Source organism: Arachis stenosperma, chromosome 4 (assembly GCF_014773155.1).
Source record: "Arachis stenosperma cultivar V10309 chromosome 4, arast.V10309.gnm1.PFL2, whole genome shotgun sequence".
NCBI classification, from domain to species: Eukaryota; Viridiplantae; Streptophyta; class Magnoliopsida; order Fabales; family Fabaceae; genus Arachis; species Arachis stenosperma.
In genome coordinates this window covers 14,481,780-14,506,030 of record NC_080380.1, presented here as the reverse complement: position 1 = coordinate 14,506,030, position 24,251 = coordinate 14,481,780, and the positions used below count along the sequence as shown (strand labels likewise).

The window sequence follows — 24,251 nt, the reverse complement described above, 5'->3', positions numbered from 1 at the left end:
AAGAAAACGTTAAGAATCGTCTGTGCCTCTTAAAACTCCAATTGACCGAACTCAAAGGAAAGAGGAATTATGTCACCGTCAACTTCCACCGATCAAAAGTGACGCCAACGTGTAGAGATGAAGGATACGAACACTTTTATCGGATTAGATTTTTTGTTGGAGTTACGGATTAAAAGAAAATCAAGCTCGAAGGCTCGGAGGTGCCATGGAATCACGGCTTCTTACTTACGACATTCTCTCTTTCTTTCTTTTGTTTTGGTTTCGGTGGAATGAAGAAACCAAATGAAGCAAAATGATAATTAGTGGTGATGAATGAATTTAAAAGGAGGATACGTGTCATTGCTCATATGTAAGCAAAAGGAAACATGTGTAATGTTTGTATATATATATGTGTCATGCATAATAGCCACCCTTGACTTCCTTTATCTTTCCTATGGTTTTCTTAATGGCTTCGGCCTTAAGTGAAACCGAATAATAATAATAATAATAATAATAATAATAATAATAATAATAATAATAATATTATTATTATTATTATTATTATTATTATTATTATTATTATTATTATTATTATTTCTTTTATATATATAGATATATATATATATATTTGAAATATCTTATTATAATAATAAAAATAATTTAAAATTTTTAATTGATTTTAACTCAAATAACCATAAAATTTAATTTAATCTTTTTTAAAAAAATAATATTCTTTAAATAAAATAATATATCATTATTTATTTTTTTTAAAATTTGGGGTATTATACTATAAATTGAATTTTTTTATTGCATTTAAAGATAGATATTGATTGTTTACTGCCGTTTTATTTTTTATCCATGTTAGGTATAAAGTCAAAGTGTTGGTCAGTCACTCAGGAGGTTGTAATTTATTAATTCTTCATGATCAAGATATAAGCTATATTTTGAAAAAGAAGTGCTCAGAATTCTTAAAAGAAGATGCATCTTTCTTTTTGGTGTGTTGTCTATTTTATTATAGTTGTGAATGAATTATTATTAGCAGAATATTATGTTTTTTTTATTGAATTTATTAAATTGCAGATTTTTCTTATTCTTTTTATGTTTAATATAATGATAATTTACAACCAGATTTTATTTATTTGGTAACAGAATGATGGTTATCATTCCAATGGATTCAATTTTTTCTCCAAGTTAATTGGAATAAAATTAGTATTCATGGTGAATTCACAAAGCATAGAGAATGAGATATGTCCATATAATGTTTATATAATTTGTGATGATCCTTTGTTGGTTCAACTATTTGAAGATGCTGAAAAGCATATATCAAAAGATATGGTTAGTTATTTTTTAAAATTTTTTCAGTAGATTGAATATAATATTCTTTGTATATAATAATGGCTTTTTTTTGCCTCTTGAGTTATCTAATATTATTCATTATTGTGATAATTTGATATCCTAACCATGTATTTCATCTTCCACTTTTTTTTTGTCCTCCAATGTAAGTGTCTTGTTTTTGAAATTTTTTTTACTTCAGTTCTTATTATGGCAATGATCTTAAATATACTATATTCCTGTTTTTATAATTTATTTGCAACAAGGATTTGGCAACTCATTATAATAATACGCCAAGAATGATTAGAAAACAACTGGAAGATGTTTTTAATAATTATGTCCAAGTAAAGAATATTGATGATGATAGAGCAACGTTGAAAACAAATGGTATCAATTGAAGTTGATATGTGGCGTTTATGATTGAAAAATATTCCTTCAATTTAATTTGAGTTTATGTAAGTAGATTTAAATGATCTAAGTGGTTTGAAATTTGATGGTATTACTTTTGAAATTTAGACTTTTTTATCTTCCAAGGTTTAAATATGTATAGTATGTGAAGTTAGTTTAACATAAACTAGTGTCATTACTTTTGGAATTAATATTACATCTTGAAACTTAGACTTGTTGATATTCCAAGATTTAAATATGTATAGTATATGAAGTTGTTAGTTTGTCATGAACTAATGTTACTTAATAATGACATGAAATTATCTGTGTATCTATCTAATATAATTTGATTTTTTTGATATGGAAAAAGTCACTTGTAACATGTCTCTGATTATTGGACGTTCATATTAACAAAAATTTAAAATGTTTATGAAACAAAAAACTTCTGATATTATAAATAATGTCGAAGTTTTCGTGCAATTGCACAGATCACGCACTAATATCTATATGAAAATTGATCTGTATAATAAATTGTCCCTTATAAAAAAGATGGTTATTTTTTATTATAAGTGTGTTAACTATTAAATAAACAGAAAACAAAAGTACACATATTTGGATATAAAAAATTGTATTATATAATAATATATTTTTAACAAAATTAATTATTACAATATTTTTAATTTTTAGCAAATAGTCTATTGTTTTCAAGTAATATAAAATAATTTAATTATTATATTTTGTAATTAAAAATAATATCAAATAATAATTAATCTTAATAAATAAAAAATATTTTTATATATTTATTTGCTTTTATTTATTTTAAAGCAATCAATTATACTTGTCATTTTAAAATATTATATATTAAAATTTATTTATTTATATATGTATTAATATGTTCTATATTTATAAAGTCTAATATTCTCTTTTTATAACATTCTATGATTTTTATTTAGTAAAATCTAATAATTTATAAAATATAGCATATCTAATGTGCACAAAATTATTGTGAGATCATTTTAGATGTACATTTATTAAATTATTAGACTAAAAAATTAGATTAATAAAATTGAATTAATGACTAAATAATAACAAAAAATAATAAATTCTGATGGCTCCTAATATTTATGTTTTGATAATTTCAACATTATTAAAGTCTAAAGAACGAACTAAAAGCTAACAAACCAACCTACTGAAAATAGTTTTTATCTCAATAATCTAACAATGAATTCTACTACACCTACACTAATATCAATATAATATTTGCACACATAAAACAACAACAAAAAATGACATGCAAAACATACATTCAAAATTTATCTTTTACGAACTATTTTAAAGAAATAAAAGATAAATAACCTCTATAAAACCAAATCAGATATTAAGGTCTTAAATCAAACTTATAAAATTCTTTTTCATATGTCACTATTTTAGCTACCATGTTAACTATAAAGAATAACAAGTACACATTAGACGCTACCCATAAAAAAGTCTTTAATTAATATTTTTTTTTCACAGAATACTATATTACTATTTTTGCAATGTCCTACAAGGCATTGAAAGTTGAATATCTATTCTTTAGTGGAACAAATTTGTTTGTTAGAGAGAGTAGAATAGTTCTTTTTTTATTGTTATGGACAAATATTTTTAGGTAGTATGCAGAGACACAAATATAAATACAAAATGCAATAAAACATGATATAAGATATGTAAATACACAAATTTTAAATTTTTAAGGTTTAATTTTAAAAATAAAATAAGATAAGACACTAAAAAAAAGACACAAAAATTAATATTTTTGTATTTTGTTTAGTAATAAATTAGAACAAATTATTAATTTATTCTTTTTTTTTCATTCGAAAAATTTAAGAAAAAATATAATAATAAAAATATAATTATAAAAAATTAATAAGAATAATAAAAAAATAAAAAATAAATTGTGTCCCTCGTTAGTGTATCAGTGTTCTCCTTGTCAGGATGGACACAAAATACACTAATTTAGTGTCTCTAGACATAATGTCTCTATTCATATCTCATTTGCCAAACATACTTTTATACACTGAATAGCAGAAGAAAATATATTCTAAATAAATGTCTTACCACACCCACCATCCCCATAAACGAAGTAAAAACTACCAGAATTTGCAATAACAGCATTGAGTATCTCATCAAATACTAACCTTTACTCATGAATCATCTTTTGTTTCGTATATAATGCTTGTTTGGGTGCCGTTATCTTAATTTGTTAGTGTGTTTGGTAAATTTCTAGTAGTAAAAGTAAAAGTACTAGAAAAATAAAAAAAGAACATCTTTTTTGAGAAGCTGCAATTTACATCTTTTTTTAAAAGATATTTTTTCTTTAAAAAAAGATGTTTTTCATGTAATAAATAAATTAAAAAATACTTTTATATTATTATACCCAAACATAATTGATAGATAAAAAGATCTTTTTGCATGAGATATCCAAACATAAAATTATTTTTACTTTTTTATAAGATCTTTTGAAAAAAAGATAACTCAAAAAAAGATCTTTTATTAAAAACTCACTCAAACAAGTCCATAAGTTTGTATGAGTCAACTCATTTGTGTCATATACTAATTCCTCCTCTATTAGTTTATTCTAAAAAAGACGAACATCAGACATCTCAGGATATGACATTAATTGATAGTCTCTTAAAGATCTTGCATTGCAGTTGAGTATCTTCTCAATCTCAATAAGGCAGAAGTTTTTTAATTCGTCATCAGTCATGTTTAGTCCTGACAAAAGCACATGATGATTTTATGAATATTTAATAAGTAATTTCAAAATAAAGTAATAAAAAAATACATTCTTGATATAAAAAAAGACATAGTGAAATACCTTGATTTTTCAATGCTTTTTTTTCTCATATAGTATTCCATCAACTAATAATGTTCAAGTTGCATTCCAAACACGATCTAGTTTGCTAACACTATTAGATATCAGTAGCATCACAAATAATTTTCTCAATTGATGGCCAGATGCAAGTTTAACTACCTCATCAATAGCTGCAATAAATTCTCTATCATCACACAGTTGTCCCATAAAATAGCAAGCATCTTGGAAGTTAGAATATGTAATCCCATTAACTGTCCTAATAGACTCATGTTGTGCAACATCTCTGAATAGTTAACAAAATTCTCATATAGCAGATATTACCTGTACCTGGTGGAACATAATTTAACCTCCCGATAGAATATCCTATTTTGTGTGGATGCCATTCCTTGCTTCTTTATCATAAACAGATTGATTTAAAAACTCATCATACGTCAAAGTTTGACCTGCTTCAAATTCTTTATTGGCCTTCATCCATGCTAAGAATATCGTATATTTCCCTTTCTTTTCTTCTACGATCTCCTTAGGATTGTCATCATTTTTAAAGATGATATTTTGCTCTCCAGGCAAATGAAAGGTTAATCTCGTCACTGAAAGCCACCTCTAATAAATATCATAAGCCAAAATTCTCTACACAGTCTTATATACAGACAAATATCCACAATCATAAAATTGTTTGATCTCATCAATAACCTGAGCATCTTCTCCATTGGAAGCGTCCTTTAAAACTCTAACTGCTACCCTGTTTGGACCTTTATTCACATATTTGAACAAATATTTGATAACATTTGACTTGTTGCAGTACTCTACATTAACATGCGCTTCATAAGAAATCAGCAGATATGCATTGTATGGAATCATATTCCTATTATCCATATGGATTCTCATTTTCTCGGTAACATCTATGGTGTCTCATCTTCTATATGATGGGTATCCACTATTATCAATAGTTGTGATGCTACTGAATGCTTTGGGATAATATTTGGTACGGTACCCATATTTTATGCAGGAAGATTTTGAGAAAACTCTACCACATGATCCATAAATCATATATGTAGATACAGCTCTAAAGAATTTTGGGTACCGAATAGGATCAGGCAACTCTGACGATATTAACCGGTCAATTTGAGTTGTCATTGTTATCTTGTGGTCTCCATTCAACCATAAAATAATCTGAGCATGTGGCAGACCTCTTTTTTGAAATTCCACCGTATACATTCCTTATAACAAAAAGACAAAAAAAATAATATGTTATAAATGAACTATCTATTTTATATATGTTCTTTGATAAATTAAGGGTGATAATAAAAAATTAATAATATGTTAAAAATAAAAAATATTTTGCCATTTATTTTATAATAATTTAAAGAAAACTTTCTCTAAAAAAAAGTTGGATGATGAGCAATACCTGCATCTAACACTCCAAATGAAATTCCTTGCTTAAGATCCGAGATTATCATCTCAAGCTTAGTTTTGAACACTCTACACGTTATTTTTGGTCGGTCTCCATCCTTTAAGTTTCTTGGATTGTTAACTCTGTCAATCTCTTGCCAACTCGAGTTACATGTCATTGTGATGAAGATGTCTGAATATCTATATTTCTTACAAATTGTTATAATATCTTGACAATTATTAAACACGTATCTCATACCACCAATGAAGGACGCGGGTAGGATGATACGTTTACCTGCTTTGAAAGCATGAATCTCACCCCTAACAACTGCGTCTTGAATCCCTTTATATATATCACTTCTCACTTTATCTTGGTTGTTTCGATAGTAGGTCAGTCTTTGTGCTTCAATTATGAAAAAACAATCAACCAAGAGCTCCTGAAATAGCTTTTTACCATTAAGAATGGTTGCATACACGACCCTTCTAATTGAATAATTATTAATTATTGTCGTTATTAACTTAGGAATAAATTTGAATTATTTCAAGTTAACTCATACAATAATTCAATAATTAAGTTGATCTCAGTAACTTATTAACTTAGCAATAAATTTGAATTAAAATAAATTAAAATTAATTTTTTAAAAAATTTTAATTTATGAGTAAATAATTTAAAATTAAAAACTAACAACTTAAGCAAATAATAATAATTTATAATTTAAAAGAGTAATATGCAAATAACTTAAAATTTAAAAAGTAACAACCTAAACAAATAACTTAAAATTTAAAAAATAACCACCTAAGCAAAACAACTTAACATTTAAAAAATAGCAACCTAAGCAAATAATATTTTATAATTTATAAATAAAATTTAAAAATTCAAAAAGAGTAATATGCAAATAAATTAAAATTAAAAAATAACAACCTAAGCAAATAACTTAAAATTTAAAAAATAACAACCTAAACAAATAATAATTTATAATTTTTAAAAATTTATAATGACAACACCTGAGCAAATAATTAGTTCAACAATATTAAAAACTAAATACATAACAATTAAGAAAGCGTAATTTAAAATTTAAAAAGTAACAACCTAAACAAATAATAATTTATAATTTATAATTTATAATTTATAAATAAAATTTTAAAAATTTTTAGTGACGACATCTAAACAAATAAATTCCCAAACTCAACGTATGAGCGCCACATCAGCATAAGAGCTCCTCATTTATATTATTATAATGATAAAAAATTTAAATTTTTAAAATTTAAAAATTAACAATTAGGTTAAAATTTTAAACACAATTTAAAAAAATTAATAATTAGTTAATTAATCATTTTAAATTCATGAAAATCAAACGACGTAAAAAATATTTTTTTTTGTAAATTATGCCTATTATTTATATTTTTAATATTAACATACCATTTGATACGTTACCTGTATCCTCGGTCGCCCGGCATACTCGGCACGCAAACATTTCGAGGCCGACGTTACACCAACCGCCCGATGAGATCGGCACATGCGCAGATAAGCTCGGCCTCAACCATTTGAAGAAATAGAAAACATGCTCAACAAACTCAAATGGCTAAAATAGAATATCATAACCAACCTATAAACTAGGACTTATCCACTAAACGGGTAAAAACAACTTCTATAAAACCGAGTCAATATCCTCGGTTACGATCAGGTTCTATCACTCTCAATCTTCTGCTTTTTACTTTAAACTCATTTACTGAGAATCATTACTGACTTGAGCGTCGGAGTATCTTGTGCAGGTATTCCGCCGCGGTGTTTGATCTTGGCCGACGTAAAGCTCTTCCCCTTCATCGGAGGTTTGCTCGGAAGTGCTTAAGCTCGGCCTCCCTAGTGTTCGGACGAATCACTTGGCGCCCACCGTGGGGCCGGAGTACATCTAACCCCACTTTTTCCTTCGTTTAGTCTTCTATCCTATTTTGCAGGATTCCCGGTCCTCGAACATGGTTGACAAGGAAAGTCCACAACTCTCACAGGATGACCTCCTGGCTCGAATCACCGAGCTTCAGGCGGAAGTACGAAGAATAGCTGAGCTGTCCACACAGAACAATGGAGAAAGCTCCAAAAGCTCGGCTCAAGGTGCTGTAGACCCTTTAAACATTGTCCCGCCAAAGGAGAAGCTCACCCTCGACAACCCCTTCTCCGAAGAGATCACAAACTACCAGATGCCAAAAAACTTTACTCTGCCCACCGCACTGGAGCTGTACAAGGGTTCGGCGACCCCCGAGCCCACGTAAAGAAGTTCCAGTCAATGATGTTTTTCAACGGCCCTAAGAATGAGCCTGTTCTCTGCCGAGCATTCCCCACCTACCTCGACAGTGCTGCATTACTCTGGTTTTCTAAACTTCCTGAAGGTTCAATTTCTTCCTTTGAAGATCTTGCCAGATCATTCATTGATTATTTTGCCGCATCAAGAATCTACGTACATGGTTCAGACTACCTCGGCACCATTAAGCAATGTCAGCACGAAAGCCTGAAGGACTACATGACCAGATTCGCTGACGCCACTATGGAGATCCAAGACTTGGACCCAGCCGTTCACCTGCACGCTCTCAAGGCCGGCCTCAGGCCTGGCAAATTCCGGGAGACCATCGCCATAACAAAGCCAAAGACGCTAGAGGAATTCCGAGAAAGGGCGGCAGGACAAATGGAGATCGAAGAACTCCGAGAAGCCCAAAAATCAGACAAACAACCACATTTGAGAGATGAAGAAAGAAATTTCAGATCGCCAGGCAACAGGGACACTAAGAAACCTTCCAAGCCCGTGTCAAAATACAACACATACACCAGATTCAATACCAGAAGAGAAAACATCATCAGAGAAATCCTCAACGCCAAAATCATAAAGCCACCAGCCTGAGCAGGGAACTACCAGGATCAAAGGTTCGTGGACAAGACAAAGCATTGTGCTTTCCACCAAAAGTTCGGCCACACTACGGATGACTGCATCGTTGCGAAGGACCTCTTGGAAAGGCTAGCACGCCAAGGGCTCCTGGACAAATATATCGAGACCCGGAAGGGCAGAGGAGGAAACTCGGACAGGGTAGAGCATAAGCAAGCAATGGCCGACGACAAAAAAGAGAGGCGGACTCCTGATCCGCCAAGAGGAGTCATCAACCACATATCAGGGGGATTCGCAGGCGGAGGAGAAACAAGCTCGGCCAGGAAGCGAAGCTATAGAGCAATGCTAGCAATCGAAGGAACCATACAACCAAAGAAGGACAAAGAACCAGACATCACAATATCCTTCAACCAAGCAGACTTCAAATCGGCAAGCCCTAACCTCGATGACCCCGTGGTAATTTCAATCCAGGTCGGAGAGCTGTTGGTAAGAAAAATATTATTGGATCCAGGTAGTAGTGCTGATGTTTTATTTTACTCTACCTTCACAAAAATGAAATTATCAGAAAAATTGATACAACCCTCATCCGGAGAGCTAATTGGGTTCTCCGGGGAGAGAGTCCCCATCATGGGACACATATGGCTAAAGACCACAATGGGAGAAATTCCTATGTCAAAGTCAATTGATATTCAATACCTAATAGTAAACTGTTACAGCCCTTACAACATTATACTTGGGAGACCTGCCCTGAATATATTCAGGGCAGTGGTGTCCACATTACATCTGTGTGTCAAGTTTCCAGTGCAGGAAAATAGGATCGCTACGGTGTACGTCGACCATCAAGAAGCTCGGCAGTGTTACAACGCTGGCCTAAAACCAGTCCAAACAAAACAGGAAGCTCGGCCCCAGATTCAAGCAATCCACACGTCTGCCAACACAGCGACACTAGCCGACCTTGACCCAAGAAAAGACCTCGGCGAAAGACCTCGGCCAATGGACAATCTTCAACAAGTAACACTAACAGCAGACAACAAACAATGCACATATGTTGGAGAAGCATTAGAAGGGGCAGACCGAGCAAGACTCATTCACATACTGCGTAAGAACGCCGACCTTTTCGCGTGGACACCAGATGACATGCCCGGAATAAACCCAGAAGTCATCTGCCACAAGCTAGCAATCGATAAAACAATCCGACCAGTTGCACAGAAGAAAAGGAACCTCGGAGAGGAGAAAAAACAAGCAGCACTAGAAGAAACCCAGAAGCTCCTCAATGCAGGTTTTATCAGAGAAATTCGCTTCACCACATGGTTGTCCAACGTGGTAATGGTAAGGAAGAGCTCAGGTAAATGGCGCATGTGCGTCGACTTTACAAACTTAAATAAAGCTTGTCCTAAAGATGCATATCCACTGCCTTGTATTGATAAATTAGTTGATAACGCCTCTGGTTTCAAAGCTTTGAGTTTTATGGATGCATACTCTGGCTATAACCAGATTCTAATGCACCCAGAAGACCAAAGCAAAATAGCTTTTATAACAGAACATGGAAATTTTTGTTACAAGGTAATGCCCTTTGGCCTAAAGAATGCAGGTGCGACATATCAAAGGCTGATGGACAAAGTATTCCAGCATCAGATAGGCCGCAATATGGAGGTCTATGTAGATGACATGGTAGCCAAAACATCCATGCAGGGGTCACACTGTGACGACCTATTAGAAATCTTCAAATAACTCCGAGCATATAACATGAGACTCAATCCAGACAAATGTGCGTTCGGAGTACAAGGAGGGAAGTTCCTTGGATTCATGTTAACATCTCGAGGCATCGAGGCCAACCCAGAAAAATGCAAGGCCGTACTGAACATGACAAGCCCCTAAACGGTAAAGGAAGTCCAGCAACTTGCAGGACGACTAGCCGCCCTATCACGTTTTCTATCGACAGTGGCAAACCGATCTTACCACTTTTTCCAGACATTCTCTAAAGGCAAGAGGTTCAACTGGACAGACGAATGTGAGAATGCTTTCACCAAACTTAAACAACACCTCACATCACCACCAATCCTCCAAAGGCCAGAGACAGGTAAGCCGCTGTATTTATATCTATCAATATCTAACCATGCTATAAGCTCAATTTTAGTAACAGAAACAGGAAGAAAGCAAAACCCAATATACTTCATCAGTAGGGTGCTACAACCAACAGAAACACGGTACCCGAAGATAGAACAACTAGCACTAGCACTAATCACCACAACAAGAAGACTGCGGCACTATTTTCAGAGCCACACAATCATAGTACGAACGGACCAACCGCTAAGGCAGATATTAACCAGACCTGAGCTCGCCGGCAGATTAATAAAATGGTCGGTCGAACTCTCCGAGTTCGACATTCAGTACGAATCAAGGAAAACACTGAAGTCACAGGTGCTAGCCGACTTTGTATCGGAGATGACTAATGACACACAAAATACAGAGGTCAGTTGGAGCATACATGTGGATGGAGCGTCAAACAAAGAAGGCAGTGGAGCAGGGATACTACTTAAGGAAGGACACAAAGTGGTGGCCGAGCAGTCACTGTAATTCTGCTTCAACGCAAGCAACAATCAGGCGGAATATGAAGCCTTACTCGCTGGACTCAAGCTCGCCCTACAACTACAAATACCCCGAATAACAGCTTACTGCGACTCTTCATTAGTGGTACATCAAATAAAGGGCAAATTCCAGGTAAAAGATCCTTTGTTAGAGAAATATTGGCTCATAACAAAGGATCTAATTTCAAAATTTAAAGAATTTGATATTATTCATGTAAACCGAGAACAAAACACCAGGGCCGATGTATTATCTAAGTTAGCCACAACTCGGCAAACCGAAAACACATCGGCACTGACCCAGCTAACACTTGACAAACCGAGTTTTAAGTAGGGTACAATTCTGAGTATTACACAGGTCCCAGATTGGCGAACACATTTTTTCGATTACATCAACACAGGCACTATGCCAAATGACGAACCGAACTTGCCACTCTTCCGAAGAAGAGCAAGCTTCTATATAGTGCTCGGAAACACCCTATACAGGCGAGGACATTCACAACCACTACTTAAGTGCATCAGCAAAGAGGAAGCCGAGGAAGTTATGGCTGAATTGCATGAAAGAGTCTGTGGCAACCATATCGGCGGTCGAGCATTAGCAGCAAAGATCTTGCGAACAGGATACTATTGGCCGACGATAAAACGGGACTGCATCACAAAAGTTAAAGCATGTGATAATTGTCAAAAGCACGCCACCCTCTCAGAGACCCCAGCCGAGGAGCTACATACCATAGAGGTAAGCTGGCCATTCAACAGGTGGGGATTGGACATCCTCGGACCTTTTCCGAAAGCGCCAGGCCAGGTAAAGTTCCTCTTAGTATCAATTGACTATTTCTCTAAGTGGATAGAAGCACAACCACTAGCGCATATAACAGCAGAAAAAGTGCGATCTTTTCTATGGAAAAATATCATATGCAGATACGGTATCCCAAGAGAAATAATCTCGAATAACGGGAGACAATTTACAGATCATAAGCTCGCCACTTTTTTGACAAATTTTAACATCAAACATCACTTCAGCTCAGTAGAGCACCCGCAGACTAACGAACAAGTTGAATCAACTAACAGAATTATCTTGCAGGGATTAAAGAAAAAGCTCGGCGAAGCTAAAGGAGAGTGGGCCGACCTCATTCCAGAAATTCTATGGAGTTACACACCAGCATTCAATCTGCCACAGGGGAAACTCCCTTCAAATTGGTATATGGCGCAGAAGCGCTAATTCCAGTAGAGGTCAGCGTCCCAACGTTAAGGACCGAGCTCTATAATCAACCAAACAATCAACAAGCTCGGACAGCCGAATTGGACCTTCTAGAAGAAGACAGAGACATTTCCGCCATAAAGCAGTGAGCCAGAAAACGGTACTTAGAGCGAAGACACAACAAAAAAGTAGTTCACAGGTCTTTCAACAATGGAGACCTCATACTCAAACGAACAGAAGATGCTCGGAAACCACCAGCACATGGCAAATTAGCGGTAAATTGGGAAGGTCCTTTCCGAGTTCTTCAAAATCTCGGAAAGGGGGCTTACAAACTAGAAACCCTCAGAGGAGAACAGCTACTAGGAACATGGAATATCTCCTCTCTAAGGAAGTATCAGTCATGACATAGTCTGTAGAATAGCGAATGATGGTACTCTTTTTCCCCTCCGAAGATTTTTTCCCAAAACACATGGGTTTTACTCGGGAAGGGTTTTAACGAGGCCGGACGCAACAAATCATTGTACCCATACAACTTACTGTGCAATCGAAACAGTTCTCATCCTGACAGTTAGCATACATTTCAGTTAATAAACATTCCAAATAATCCGAGCATTATCCTCGGAACCCTAACATCACGAACCGAGCTTATTCCTCGAAAAACCTTCACCATAAAAACAAGTCAAAGTTTTTCCAACAAACAAACCAATCCGAGCTTCATACTCGGAATTCAAAATGCGCATACCGACCATATTACTCGAAAGAATACAAACAAAATACAACAAACATCATGTTTTCCAAACAGGTCCCAAGGGATCATTCTACCACAACCCTTCCATTAGAGCTACTGCTCTCTTTATCAACAATCAAGAAACAATTGCGATTGTCATCAACATACACACACGCAATTTTTACCGCACCACAACATATAAACCTCGCAACTTTGCAAAAATATCATAAAATTAAAGCAGCCATTGTCAAATCTGAGTCATATGCTCGGAAACCAAACCATCACTACAAAAGATAATACTCGAAATCTTTTCAACAAAGCCAAAACATTCACAAGTCTAAAGCCCATACACAAAAAATAAAGCATAAGCTAAAAACCTAGTTTGCCTTATCACCTATGCTAGATCCCTCACTCTCAGCAGCACCTTCATCTTCAACAAGTTCACCATTAACAACAACCTTCATGACATTAAGCTTTGAAGGATCAGCTTCCGGATACACCACCTTGACTTGAGAAACAGCACGGTCAAACCCTTGGGCGAAGGCCTCATAAACTCCACCTTCCAATTCCTTGATCCGAGCAGAGAGTTGCACAACCTCGGACTCCACAACCTTCAATTTTTCAGAAGACTCTTTCTCTTTCTTCTCCATGGAAGCAGAGAGCTCAGCAATCCTTTGATCCTTCTCCTGAATGATCCTAGACAATTCTTCCACTCGAGAAGCTTCTTTCTCCTCCCGGTCCAGGGCAAGCTCCTGAGCCCGGCCAATAGCAACGATGCGAGCACCAATCACCTACAAGTAGAAAAATAAATGAATAAACGCAAACCAGAATTTACAAAGAACATCAAAATAACCTATACCTGCAGAAAACGACTGACACCTGCTCGGCCAACATCATCAATCTTCTTCATATCATCTGGGAAACAGCAAAGCTCGTCAGCCATGACACCAAAAGGGTAGAGCTTTGCCTACAAAGATCGACCGTGCTCGTTCTCGTCATATCCATGAAGTTTCTTTTGCGATTCATAAGCAGACTCAACCATTTGTAATATTAGCGATGACTCCCCCTTACCATCCAGCACCTCGGCAAGGCTACCTTTGCCATGCCCTCTCTTTCGTTTCGGCCTCGGCCCAGGACCATACTGGGTTACCACAGCAGCAGCCCCTTTTCCAACATTTGAAGACACCTCTCTTTCACTTTTCTTGCGTTGGTTGAAGAAAGATTTCAGGCCCGCAGTTGTAATCACAGGAGCTTTCTCGGCTGCAGAACAAAGACAAGCAAATAAAAACCAGAAAGAGCACCTTATAAAAGAAAGAAAGAAGCATGGCAAATTAAGTTACCTATGTGATCATATATAGCCTGTCTATTAGTATCCCATTTCAACATCTCAGCAATCGATAACAACCCCTTCGGACCCAATGATTTAAATAAGAAGCTCATCATAATATCATCATCTGGATGCCTATCATCTACGTCTAATACCTGATAAGGTTTGGGACACCAAGACAAGGGAAATTTTTCGACCAAATGCTCATTCAAATAGAAGGGAAACTCCTCGGGTACACTCCTCACCTTAACAAACATCGACTTAAAATCCTTAAACGAAGATTTATAAAGACCAAAGATAGCCCGACGCGGATAACTGCTAAGATTTACTCACAACCCACGTCCCACCCCCTTAGCCTGAAACAACGAGAAGAAAAGCCTTAGAGAAGGGGGGTAATCTAGTAACTCCATCAATACCTCGAAAGCCCGTACAAAACCCCAAGAATTCGGGTGCAGCTGGGTAGGGGTGCAGTTCAACCAGTATAAGACCCCACATTCAAACTCGGTAAAAGGCAGTTTGACCCCCAATTCAGTAAACAAACAACTATACATATAAAAGAAAGACCAATCCCTCAACCGGTCACAGACTCGGTCCTCTTTACCACAGGGCAACAACTCTATCCTAATGTTACTACCCTTCCTAACCCACAAATCCGACCCCAATAACTTTACTGACTCCTCATCATCAAACTGAGACGCATATTCCCTCACCCTGGCATCAACCCACCCACACGGATCAACCACATCACAACTCTCCATTGCAGACAAAGAAAGAAAAAATAAAGCACAAAAAGGTAGAAGAAAACGTGAATTCAGCACTGACCTTTGCTAGACATTCTCAGACAGGAAACCAAACCAAAACTCTTTTTTTCCAGAAAACAGCAGCAAATAGGAACTACAAAAAGCAAAGGTAATAAAGGAGTAAGCCTAGTAACCTAAACGGTTACACAAACCCTCGCATTAAATCCTCGTCGTCAAAAAAGAGAGGCATTTAATGACCACGAAATCCAACGGATAGGGGTGCCTGGGGATGCGGGGCACGTTTCACGTCAATCATGTCAAATGGCGCGAAGAACGAAGCAACTATTAAACACACAAAAAACCGTTTCGTAATCCAAACAGAACCAAGCCGAGCTTGGGGGCTACAAGGACCATATGCGACAAACAAATTCGGCAATCGAAGATCCAGTACTCTTGGTCCGAAAGCTCGCCTTAGTCCTGTCCACACCAAGGCAAGCTTGGGGGCTATGATACGTTACCTGTATCCTCGGTCGCCCGGCATACTCGGCACGCAAACATTTCGAGGCCGACGTTACACCAACCGCCCGATGAGATCGGCACGTGCGCAGATAAGCTCGGCCTCAACCATTTGAAGAAATAGGAAACGTGCTCAACAAACTCAAATGGCTAAAACAGAATATCATAACCAACCTACAAACTAGGACTTATCCACTAAACGGGTAAAAACAACTTCTATAAAACCGAGTCAATATCCTCGGTTACGATCAGGTTCTATCACTCCCAATCTTCTGCTTTTTACTTTAAACTCATTTACTGAGAATCATTACTGACTTGAGCGTCGGAGTATCTTGTGTAGGTATTTCCGCCGCGGTGTTTGATCTTGGCCGACGTAAAGCTCTTCCCCTTCATCGGAGGTTTGCTCGGAAGTGCTTAAGCTCGGCCTCCCTAGTGTTCGGACGAATCACCATTAAAACTTAAAAATTAATTACCAATAAAATAGTATCAAATTATATACATATTTTATATTTTTAAAATTTAAAAATTAACAATTAAGTTAAAATAAAAACTAACGACTAATAAAATAGTATCAAACTATATATATTTTATATTTTTAAAATTTAAAAATTAACAATTAAGTTAAGATTTCAAACACAATTTAAAAAAATTAATAATTAATTAATCATTTTAAATTCATAAAAATCAAACATAAAGAATACTTTTTTTTTATAAATTATGTTTATTATTTATATTTTAATATTAACATGCCAATGATAACATTTTACATAAAAAGATAAAAAAAAGATATATTCACCCATAATAAAATTTTTTCAACAAATTAAAATTCTTCAAGTAAAAAAAAAAGATTTAATATTACAAAAATTCATAACAAAATAAGTTGAAATAAATTCAAATACATAAATTTACAAAAGTCAATATCAAAATTTCTAGATTTATAAAAATAAATATATATGATTACCCATCATCGATCTCTAATTCAATAATATTGTACTTAGTAAATTTGCCATCTTTTTCCAAGAATCCTCTCACTTCTAGTTCGAGTAAGATATCCAATAATATTTACAATGAATTAAAATAAAAAAGTTTGTTCTCATTAAGTTTGTTAAAAAAAAAAATGCAACCGAAATTATCAATAAAATAAATAAATTTATCAATGAATTATACTTTTTCTAAAATAATAAATTTATCAACCAAATAGATGTAATCGAATCCATGAGCATTGAAGGTGTCAAAACTAACAAAAGTAAATCTATATCATGAGATATTTGACGAATCTGGAAGTATGTACATATTGGTATGTTGGTTTAAATTAACCACGTACTCATGATGTGTAGTCTTGAGTTACCCATATTGAATCTAATACTAAAATATCTTATTTGATAAGATATTCTTCTCTTAACAAATTCACGAATTGAGATATAAGAGCCTTCTTAACTGAAGCGTGTATTTTCTTCCTTAGAATTGATAAACAAAAATTAAAGAACAATTAAATGAAGATGAACAAAAAAAATTAAAATATGAATAATATAAATTTAATATTATTTAAGAAATTGGTAGAAAACTCACGTATTTATCGAGCGAAACCATCTCAATTAACTATGGTAATGGAGAATTTTCGTAGCTTTATAGTATCCATAACCTTATCTCTCGTATACATACACATAAATTATTAACTGTAGGATTGATTTCTATAATTTTGTGAATACCAGTCATTAAAATAAGTAGAAAAATTTTAGATTTTGGATATATGTTAAAAAAGGATTGATGTATTTTAAATTGTTGTGCTGTACATGTCTCATAACTTTGAATACCAGTTATTGATGTACTTTGAATTAGTTTTATAATGGACAAATATAAAACTAATTTTATTTAAAAAGTATAAACAAATTTAAAAGATAACTACTTAAGTAAAAGAATCTAAAATTTAAAAAATAACAACTTAAGTAAAACAACTTAATAAACAAATAAATTAAAATTAAAAAGTAACAACTTAAGTAAATAATAATTTATAATTTATAAATATAATTCTAAAAATTTTTATAGATAACACCTAAACAAATAAATTCTCAAACTCAATGTATGAGAACCACATCAACGATTTTTTTTTAAATTATTTAATAATATTAAAAATCAAATACCTAACAATCTAAGAAAATATATTTAAAATTTTAAAAATAACAACTTAAATAAATAATAAGTTATAACTTATAAATAAAATTTTAAAATTAATCAACGGATTTTATTTATATTCATTATCATATAATAATTTATAATTGACAAATATAAAACTAACGCAAGAAACTTGTTAGATTACTAATGATTTATTTATTAAACTAAATTTAAATTAATTTTTTTTTAAATTTTAATTTATGAATAAATAATTTAAAATTAAAAAGTAACCACTTAAGTAAATAATAATTTATAATTTAAAAGAGTAATCTATAAATAATTTAAAATTAAAAAATAATAACCTAAGCAAATAATTTAAAATTTAAAAAATAATTAATTAAATAAAATAATTTAAAATTTAAAAAATAACAACCAAAACAAAATAATTTAAGCAAATAACTTAAAATTAAAGAATAACAATATAAGCAAATAATAATTTATAATTTATAAATATAATTTTAAAAAATTCTAGTGACGATACCTAAACAAATAAATTTCTAAACTCAATGTATATGCGTATATATGAGCTCCCTATTTATATTACTATAAAAATAAAAATTACTATAAAAATATTATAAAAATAAAGATAAAAATAAAAATAAAAATAAAGATAAAAATAAAAATGTAAAACTTTTTATAATATTAAAACTAAACTCTTAATTTATAGACGCGGCAAGAAACTCTAATTCCACAAAAGATGTTTATATCTTTTTTAAATTTATTAGTTTATACTTTATATATATACACCCCCGGAGCGGGTAAGAAGTAAGGAGTGGACGGATACACCAGGTTGAGTGATTACCCGCCCCAACCGGATAGGGCGGATCGGGTATGAGTACTGCTGCCAATCCTACTTCTCAGCAAAACCTAAACCCTTTCACAGATTCTCTCCGCCTCTCCTTTCACCGCCGTCCGCCACCCTCCTCCCCCTTCTCACTGTTTCCCCCTCTCACTTTCAAGGTTACCGCAGCACCGTCGTCGCGCTCCTGACCCACCCGAGAAGACCGTGGTCGTTGCGTGCCCGACCCAACCCGAGGAGAATCGTCGCGTCCTAGGCAGCACCGTCGCGTCAGTGGTAGAACCGTCGCCGTCTTCGTCGCGTCAGAGGAGAATCATCTTCGTTTTGGTGACGGTGTAGTTTTGCATTGACTCCATCACTCCAACGTGTAAAAGAAGGTGGACATTTTTTAAATCTTTTTCTGGGGAAATTTTAGATTTTTAATATTGGATTAATGATGTAGAACTACGTGTTTCCTTGCACCTTATTGGTGGAAAAATGGGACCCACATTTGCTATGCTTCTCTGGACCAATCACATGCGCTAAAAATTTTATTTTGCGTTGTGTAACACAGCCAAGGATTTTTGTTTTCCTATATTTTTATGCTTAGGAAAAGAAGCAAGGTTTTGGGGTTTTTTCGGTTAGTTCAGTTATTCTGTCAAGTTCCGTGGAAAATTCCCACCTTTTTAAGATTTGAATTTCCTGTACAGGTGGGGGTTTTAGAACAGCGCGTGTTGAGGAAGATGAAGACATTGTTTTGGTTTGTGTTTGTTTCAGTGGTGGCTTCAGCATGGTTGCCACTATCAGATTGTTTCAAAAAACCCGCAGGGCTTGCTAGGAAAGAGGACATTCCGTACATAACGTGCCAAGTTTGTGAGATTCTCGCTAAGCAGTTGCACCAGCAGGTGAAGAACAAGCAAGCTGAGATTGCTCCCAAAAAGGTTTTCTTTTTTGTTTTTCTATGTCTTTCAATTGATTCATTGTGTTTCTGTCAGTGTGTTTTATTGGTAAGATTGTTCTGTTCTTGTTTGGACTTATTATAATTTTGTGTGTGTTTTTGGGATGCTAGATCTCGGAGTATGAGATCATTGAGATAACAGAGAACGTTTGTAATCTTAAGAAGGTAGAAGCGGATTGGATATTGCGCATTGATATTGTGGAGAAAGAAGATAGGCTTGAGGTAAGAATGGTGGTTCAATTTTTGCATTTATTTGATGATTGTGTGTGGTTCATGCAATCTTTTTTGGGTTTTGGATTGAATAACAATAAAGCAAGAGTTTTGGTGGTTACATTGCTTTTGTTTTAATACCTGCACATTGATTCTGCAACTTCCTTTTATTGTTTATCAGTTAGTTGAGCATGACTCTGAAGGACAGTGCAATTCTGAGTGCAAGACAATCGAGCGAGCATGTCAGGAGGTATGGAACTTTGTGTGATTTTCGCTCGGTGCATTTGTTTGTTGCCAATGAATTGCACACCTTATTTTCTTTTGGTTCTGAAATGGCAAAGTTTATGATGAATTATTTTCAAATTTTCAGGTTATAGGGTATTCGGATACAGATGTTGCTGAATATCTATATAGTTCCAAGCCTGATGCTGATTCATTGTACAAATATCTCTGTAGAGACCTTACTAAAGCATGCAGCACCAAACCACCCCCTGTCCCTAAGGTAGTGGCAATCTGAAATTGAGGCTTTGAGTTTTATATTTATTGTTTACTTATTGCTTTCGAAATCCAACTATGCGCTTTTGTTTCGATTAATGTAGTTATGTGCTTATAGAGCGATGCCAACTATGTTGCTAGTTCAATCTAGCTTATGGGATTACTGGTTATAGAACATTAGAACAGCTGGAGTATTTCTTATAGCTGATAGTCTGCCCTAGATTAAAGTGTAAAGTGTAACCCTTGATGAGAAATAAAGATTTTTTTTTTCATGTCCATGGTTTATTTTCATGCAATTCTCAGTTCACTTTTTTATCAACAACACTTTACCCACACCTTACACCTTAGGTTCCAAATTCCATAATCCCAACCAAATGAAATATCCATTCTTTGAAGTAAATAGTTTGGGAACTATGATTCTCTTTCATGCAATGATATTGTCATATTGTGTGATGTGTAATATGCTCTTGCCATTATTGTTTGATGTTTTGTAAAGCTACTTCATCTCTAATCAGAGTATCCTTTCTGTTCTGTAGGACAGAATCCCTGGTGAAGCTTTTGTTGCTAAGTCTGATAAGGAGGCTGAAATGGAAAAGCTACTAAAATCTATGGAGGTATTTCCCTTGTTCATGTTATATATCTTTTGACGATTTATTGTATATCGCTAAATCTTAGGAGGAGGGTTATCTTTGTCCTTTATTTAGCTCGATGCATTCTGTTAGTTCTTTAGCAGTATAGCCTTATGTCCTCACTGTATCTAATTCTGCATCAGGGCATGCCAGGAGCACCTGGCATGAAAATGTACTCAAGGGATGATTTAATGAACATGAAAAACCTTGGTGATGAAGATGCCGAAGATGAAGATGAAGATGAGGATGATGGCGATGCTGCTTTTCCTGGAAAATTGGTACTTTCTCTTTTTCCATATTGCTTGAAAAATGGCATGTACCTTTATTTTATTCATGGCAACATACAGTTGATTAAAATGTCGTACAATTGCTGACCAATCGAGAAATCTGCATATTGTAGGGAAAAGTTCTGAGAGAAAAGGAAAAGGGGAGAAGTGACTGGAAACAAACGATCAGAAAAGGAATCACAGATACGACTGTGACGCTGAAGAAACATGCAGACCGAGTTTCCAATCGCTTAAGACAGTGGTGGAGGGCAAAGAAAACAAGTTCAAAGAAGGGAACAAAAGGAGCCAAGTCTGAACTTTAGCAAGTCACAAAAGCTTACAGCCTTACACTGCATTTCTCTAGATTGTTGAAGAACTGCAGGCATTTCAACACCAGTTTGTTACATGTACAATGAGCCTGTGATAGCCAAGAGGAAGGATCATAGAGAAGCAATCAAAATGAGAACTTTAAGTGACCACTTGTCAATTGGAATGTTTCATTTTACAGTCAAGAATTTTGCTCTATTCATGTATCTTAATGAGTAAGTTTTGATGTTGAGGGTGGGTGTATAGTGAGGGCTATGAACTTATGATGTTCTCCAAAGGTTTGTTTTCCTTTTTATCCCCCTTACTCCTTATTTTTAGAATTCTTTTTCTTTAAAAAAATTAGTTTATAGTGTCTTCTATATTGAATTCCCTTATAATTGTGTTGAAACATGGTTGATTAGGATCTATGATGCACGGATACGGTACGATACCAACATGTGGACACATGAATTTAAAATTTAAAAATCTTATAAGACACGACGTATATATAAAATATAAAGTATTTTTTAGATAAATTGTAATGATATTTTGCTGTTTTACTAATATTAAAATATAAATTATTTTTTTAATTATTTTTAATATCTTTTTTAATTACATAAAATATTTAAAATATTTTTGGTTTTAATAATTAATAATATATTTTATATCTAAATTTATTTTAAGAATACATATTAAAATTAAAGTTAAATATGTTAATATGTGATGATATTTAGGTGTGTCCAAGCGTGTTTGGAAAATATTTTTTTATTTTTTACTAAGACATGGTTGAACACAAAAGAATGTATGTCATAGATTAGGATGAAAAGTAGAAGTTAAAACAAGTATAGGAATGTAAATTGCTTAAAGTGTAAAGAACAAATCATAATAGTCATTTGAGAACAAGACTAACTTCAATGTAATGATATTGATATTGGCACTCCTATTTTTAATAATGTTATATCATACACCATGCTTGTTTAGGTGCTATTAATTTGATACAAAAAAAAATTTTAATAAAAAAAATCTTTTTTATATTTTTAATGTATTTAATAAATTTCTAATAATAAAAATAAAAATATTTTTTTAAAAAAATTATAATTTATATCTTTTTTAAAAAGATTTTTTTTAAAAAAATATTTTTTACATAATAAATAAATAGATACTTTTATATTGTTATACCCAAATATAACTAATAAACAAAAAAAATTGCATGAAATATTTAAGCATAAAATTACTTTTACTTTTCTAAAAGATCTTTTAAAAAATATATTTTAAAAATTCTTTTTTCTTAAAAATTTACGCAAACAAGCTCGTAATTTTTTTATCTATATTTGCATGAATTTGCAAAAAAATAAAGATATTATTAGAATAAAGATGACATTATCTATTTCTCTAATTTTATATAAGCAAAATTAGATCATCATAATCATCTCTATTCAGAATTTGTGTGTTAAATTTCATAACATGTTTTACTTGCTTATAGGGTGTGGATACTGGATACCGGCACTATGCTGCCCATTTCTTAATGTAGAGAATAGTTTGAATAAGCAAAAATTCTTCTTAAATTTAAATTTGTTTGCTACTAATGTACCAAAAATAAATATTACAAGTACTCCCAATTAATAACAAGGTACAAGAATTACATCAAGGTTTATTTTGGTCATAAGAAGGTTGAAGGAGTATTAGAATGAGAATGACATTAGCAATCATGCAAATTTTGTATACTCGCTAACAAAAGCAAATCTATTCACTGAAAATTGATAACAATTAAGAAATAGTTGCTTATGGGGTTAGTTATGTGAATAAAATAATATTTTAAATATCATTACGTCCAAAAAAGCCCGAACAGCAACTATGAATTTATAAGCGAATTCGAGCAAAATGTGAAAATACAGTTACAGTTCCTCAAACAGCAGCCTCTACATTAAAATATGAAAGCGGCAATAATTGCTGTATCTTTTTTTATTCTGTAATTTTTTTTTTGGTTTACCCAAACGGTATCCCTCAATCCGACAGGTTAATGATTAATCCGTCGCGGATGCTCCATTTAAGGGTCTGCCGCTGGCCAATGGGTTAGTGTATGCACAAGGCGGGGTCCGAACTCCCGACACTTGTTTAAGCGGACGAGTGAGCTAACCAATCCAAATTCAATTTATTTTTTTATTCTGTACTTTGTTTCCCTCAAATTGTGTGAATTTGTAATTCAATTTCAGTCTTGCTTAATTTGCTTTCAAATTATTGATAGTGTTTGTTTGTGCAACAGAATCTTATTCTCATCATAAATTAGAAGTTGTACGTTGAATGTAGGCGTGAATATAAAAGTATTATGCTATTTCATTTTCTAGAAGTTCTACTATCATTTGCTCTGTAACTACAACTTATGTTTATCAAAGAATTATGCTATTTCATTTTCTATAAGTTTAATGAAGGGTGTAGTCATGAACAAGGGGTAACATAATTAGGAGAATAGAAAGAAAAAGGGGTAACAAACTCGATAAATTTAAAATAAATGTAATGGAAGAATTGGCAC

At 33.4% G+C, this 24,251-nt stretch overlaps 2 protein-coding genes across 4 annotated transcripts; both read left to right on the top strand.

Moving 5' to 3' along the window:
* The first annotated feature begins 8,226 nt into the window (after positions 1-8,226).
* On the top strand, positions 8,227-8,832 carry LOC130974666 (uncharacterized). The gene has a single exon (XM_057899525.1). It carries the CDS (start codon positions 8,227-8,229, stop codon positions 8,830-8,832), a length of 606 nt encoding a protein of 201 aa, XP_057755508.1.
* A 10,004-nt stretch (positions 8,833-18,836) lies between these two features.
* On the top strand, positions 18,837-22,112 carry LOC130973155 (uncharacterized). 3 transcript variants are annotated; one of them, XM_057897576.1, is made up of 8 exons: positions 18,837-19,255; positions 19,568-19,798; positions 19,927-20,037; positions 20,207-20,275; positions 20,396-20,527; positions 21,057-21,134; positions 21,293-21,427; positions 21,550-22,112. In XM_057897576.1, the coding sequence occupies exons 2-8, from the start codon at positions 19,601-19,603 to the stop codon at positions 21,736-21,738; spliced, it is 912 nt and encodes a 303-aa protein (XP_057753559.1). In that variant the 5' UTR covers positions 18,837-19,255; positions 19,568-19,600; the 3' UTR covers positions 21,739-22,112. The 3 variants fall into 3 exon arrangements, with proteins under 3 accessions (XP_057753559.1, XP_057753558.1, XP_057753560.1); XM_057897577.1 differs by lacking the exon at positions 18,837-19,255 and adding an exon at positions 19,439-19,497; XM_057897575.1 differs by lacking the exon at positions 18,837-19,255 and having other exon boundaries at positions 19,435-19,798.
* Positions 22,113-24,251: the final 2,139 nt, after the last annotated feature.

Bases quoted from the DNA above. Each gene is read 5' to 3' on its own strand.
- LOC130973155 (XM_057897575.1), top strand. From the start codon at position 19,460: ATGCTTAGGAAAAGAAGCAAGGTTTTGGGGTTTTTTCGGTTAGTTCAG. The intron at 20,038-20,206 runs GTAAGAATGGTG...ATTGTTTATCAG, and splicing joins AGAAAGAAGATAGGCTTGAG to TTAGTTGAGCATGACTCTGA. The intron at 20,528-21,056 runs GTAGTGGCAATC...TCTGTTCTGTAG, and splicing joins AACCACCCCCTGTCCCTAAG to GACAGAATCCCTGGTGAAGC.
- LOC130974666 (XM_057899525.1), top strand. From the start codon at position 8,227: ATGTTTTTCAACGGCCCTAAGAATGAGCCTGTTCTCTGCCGAGCATTC.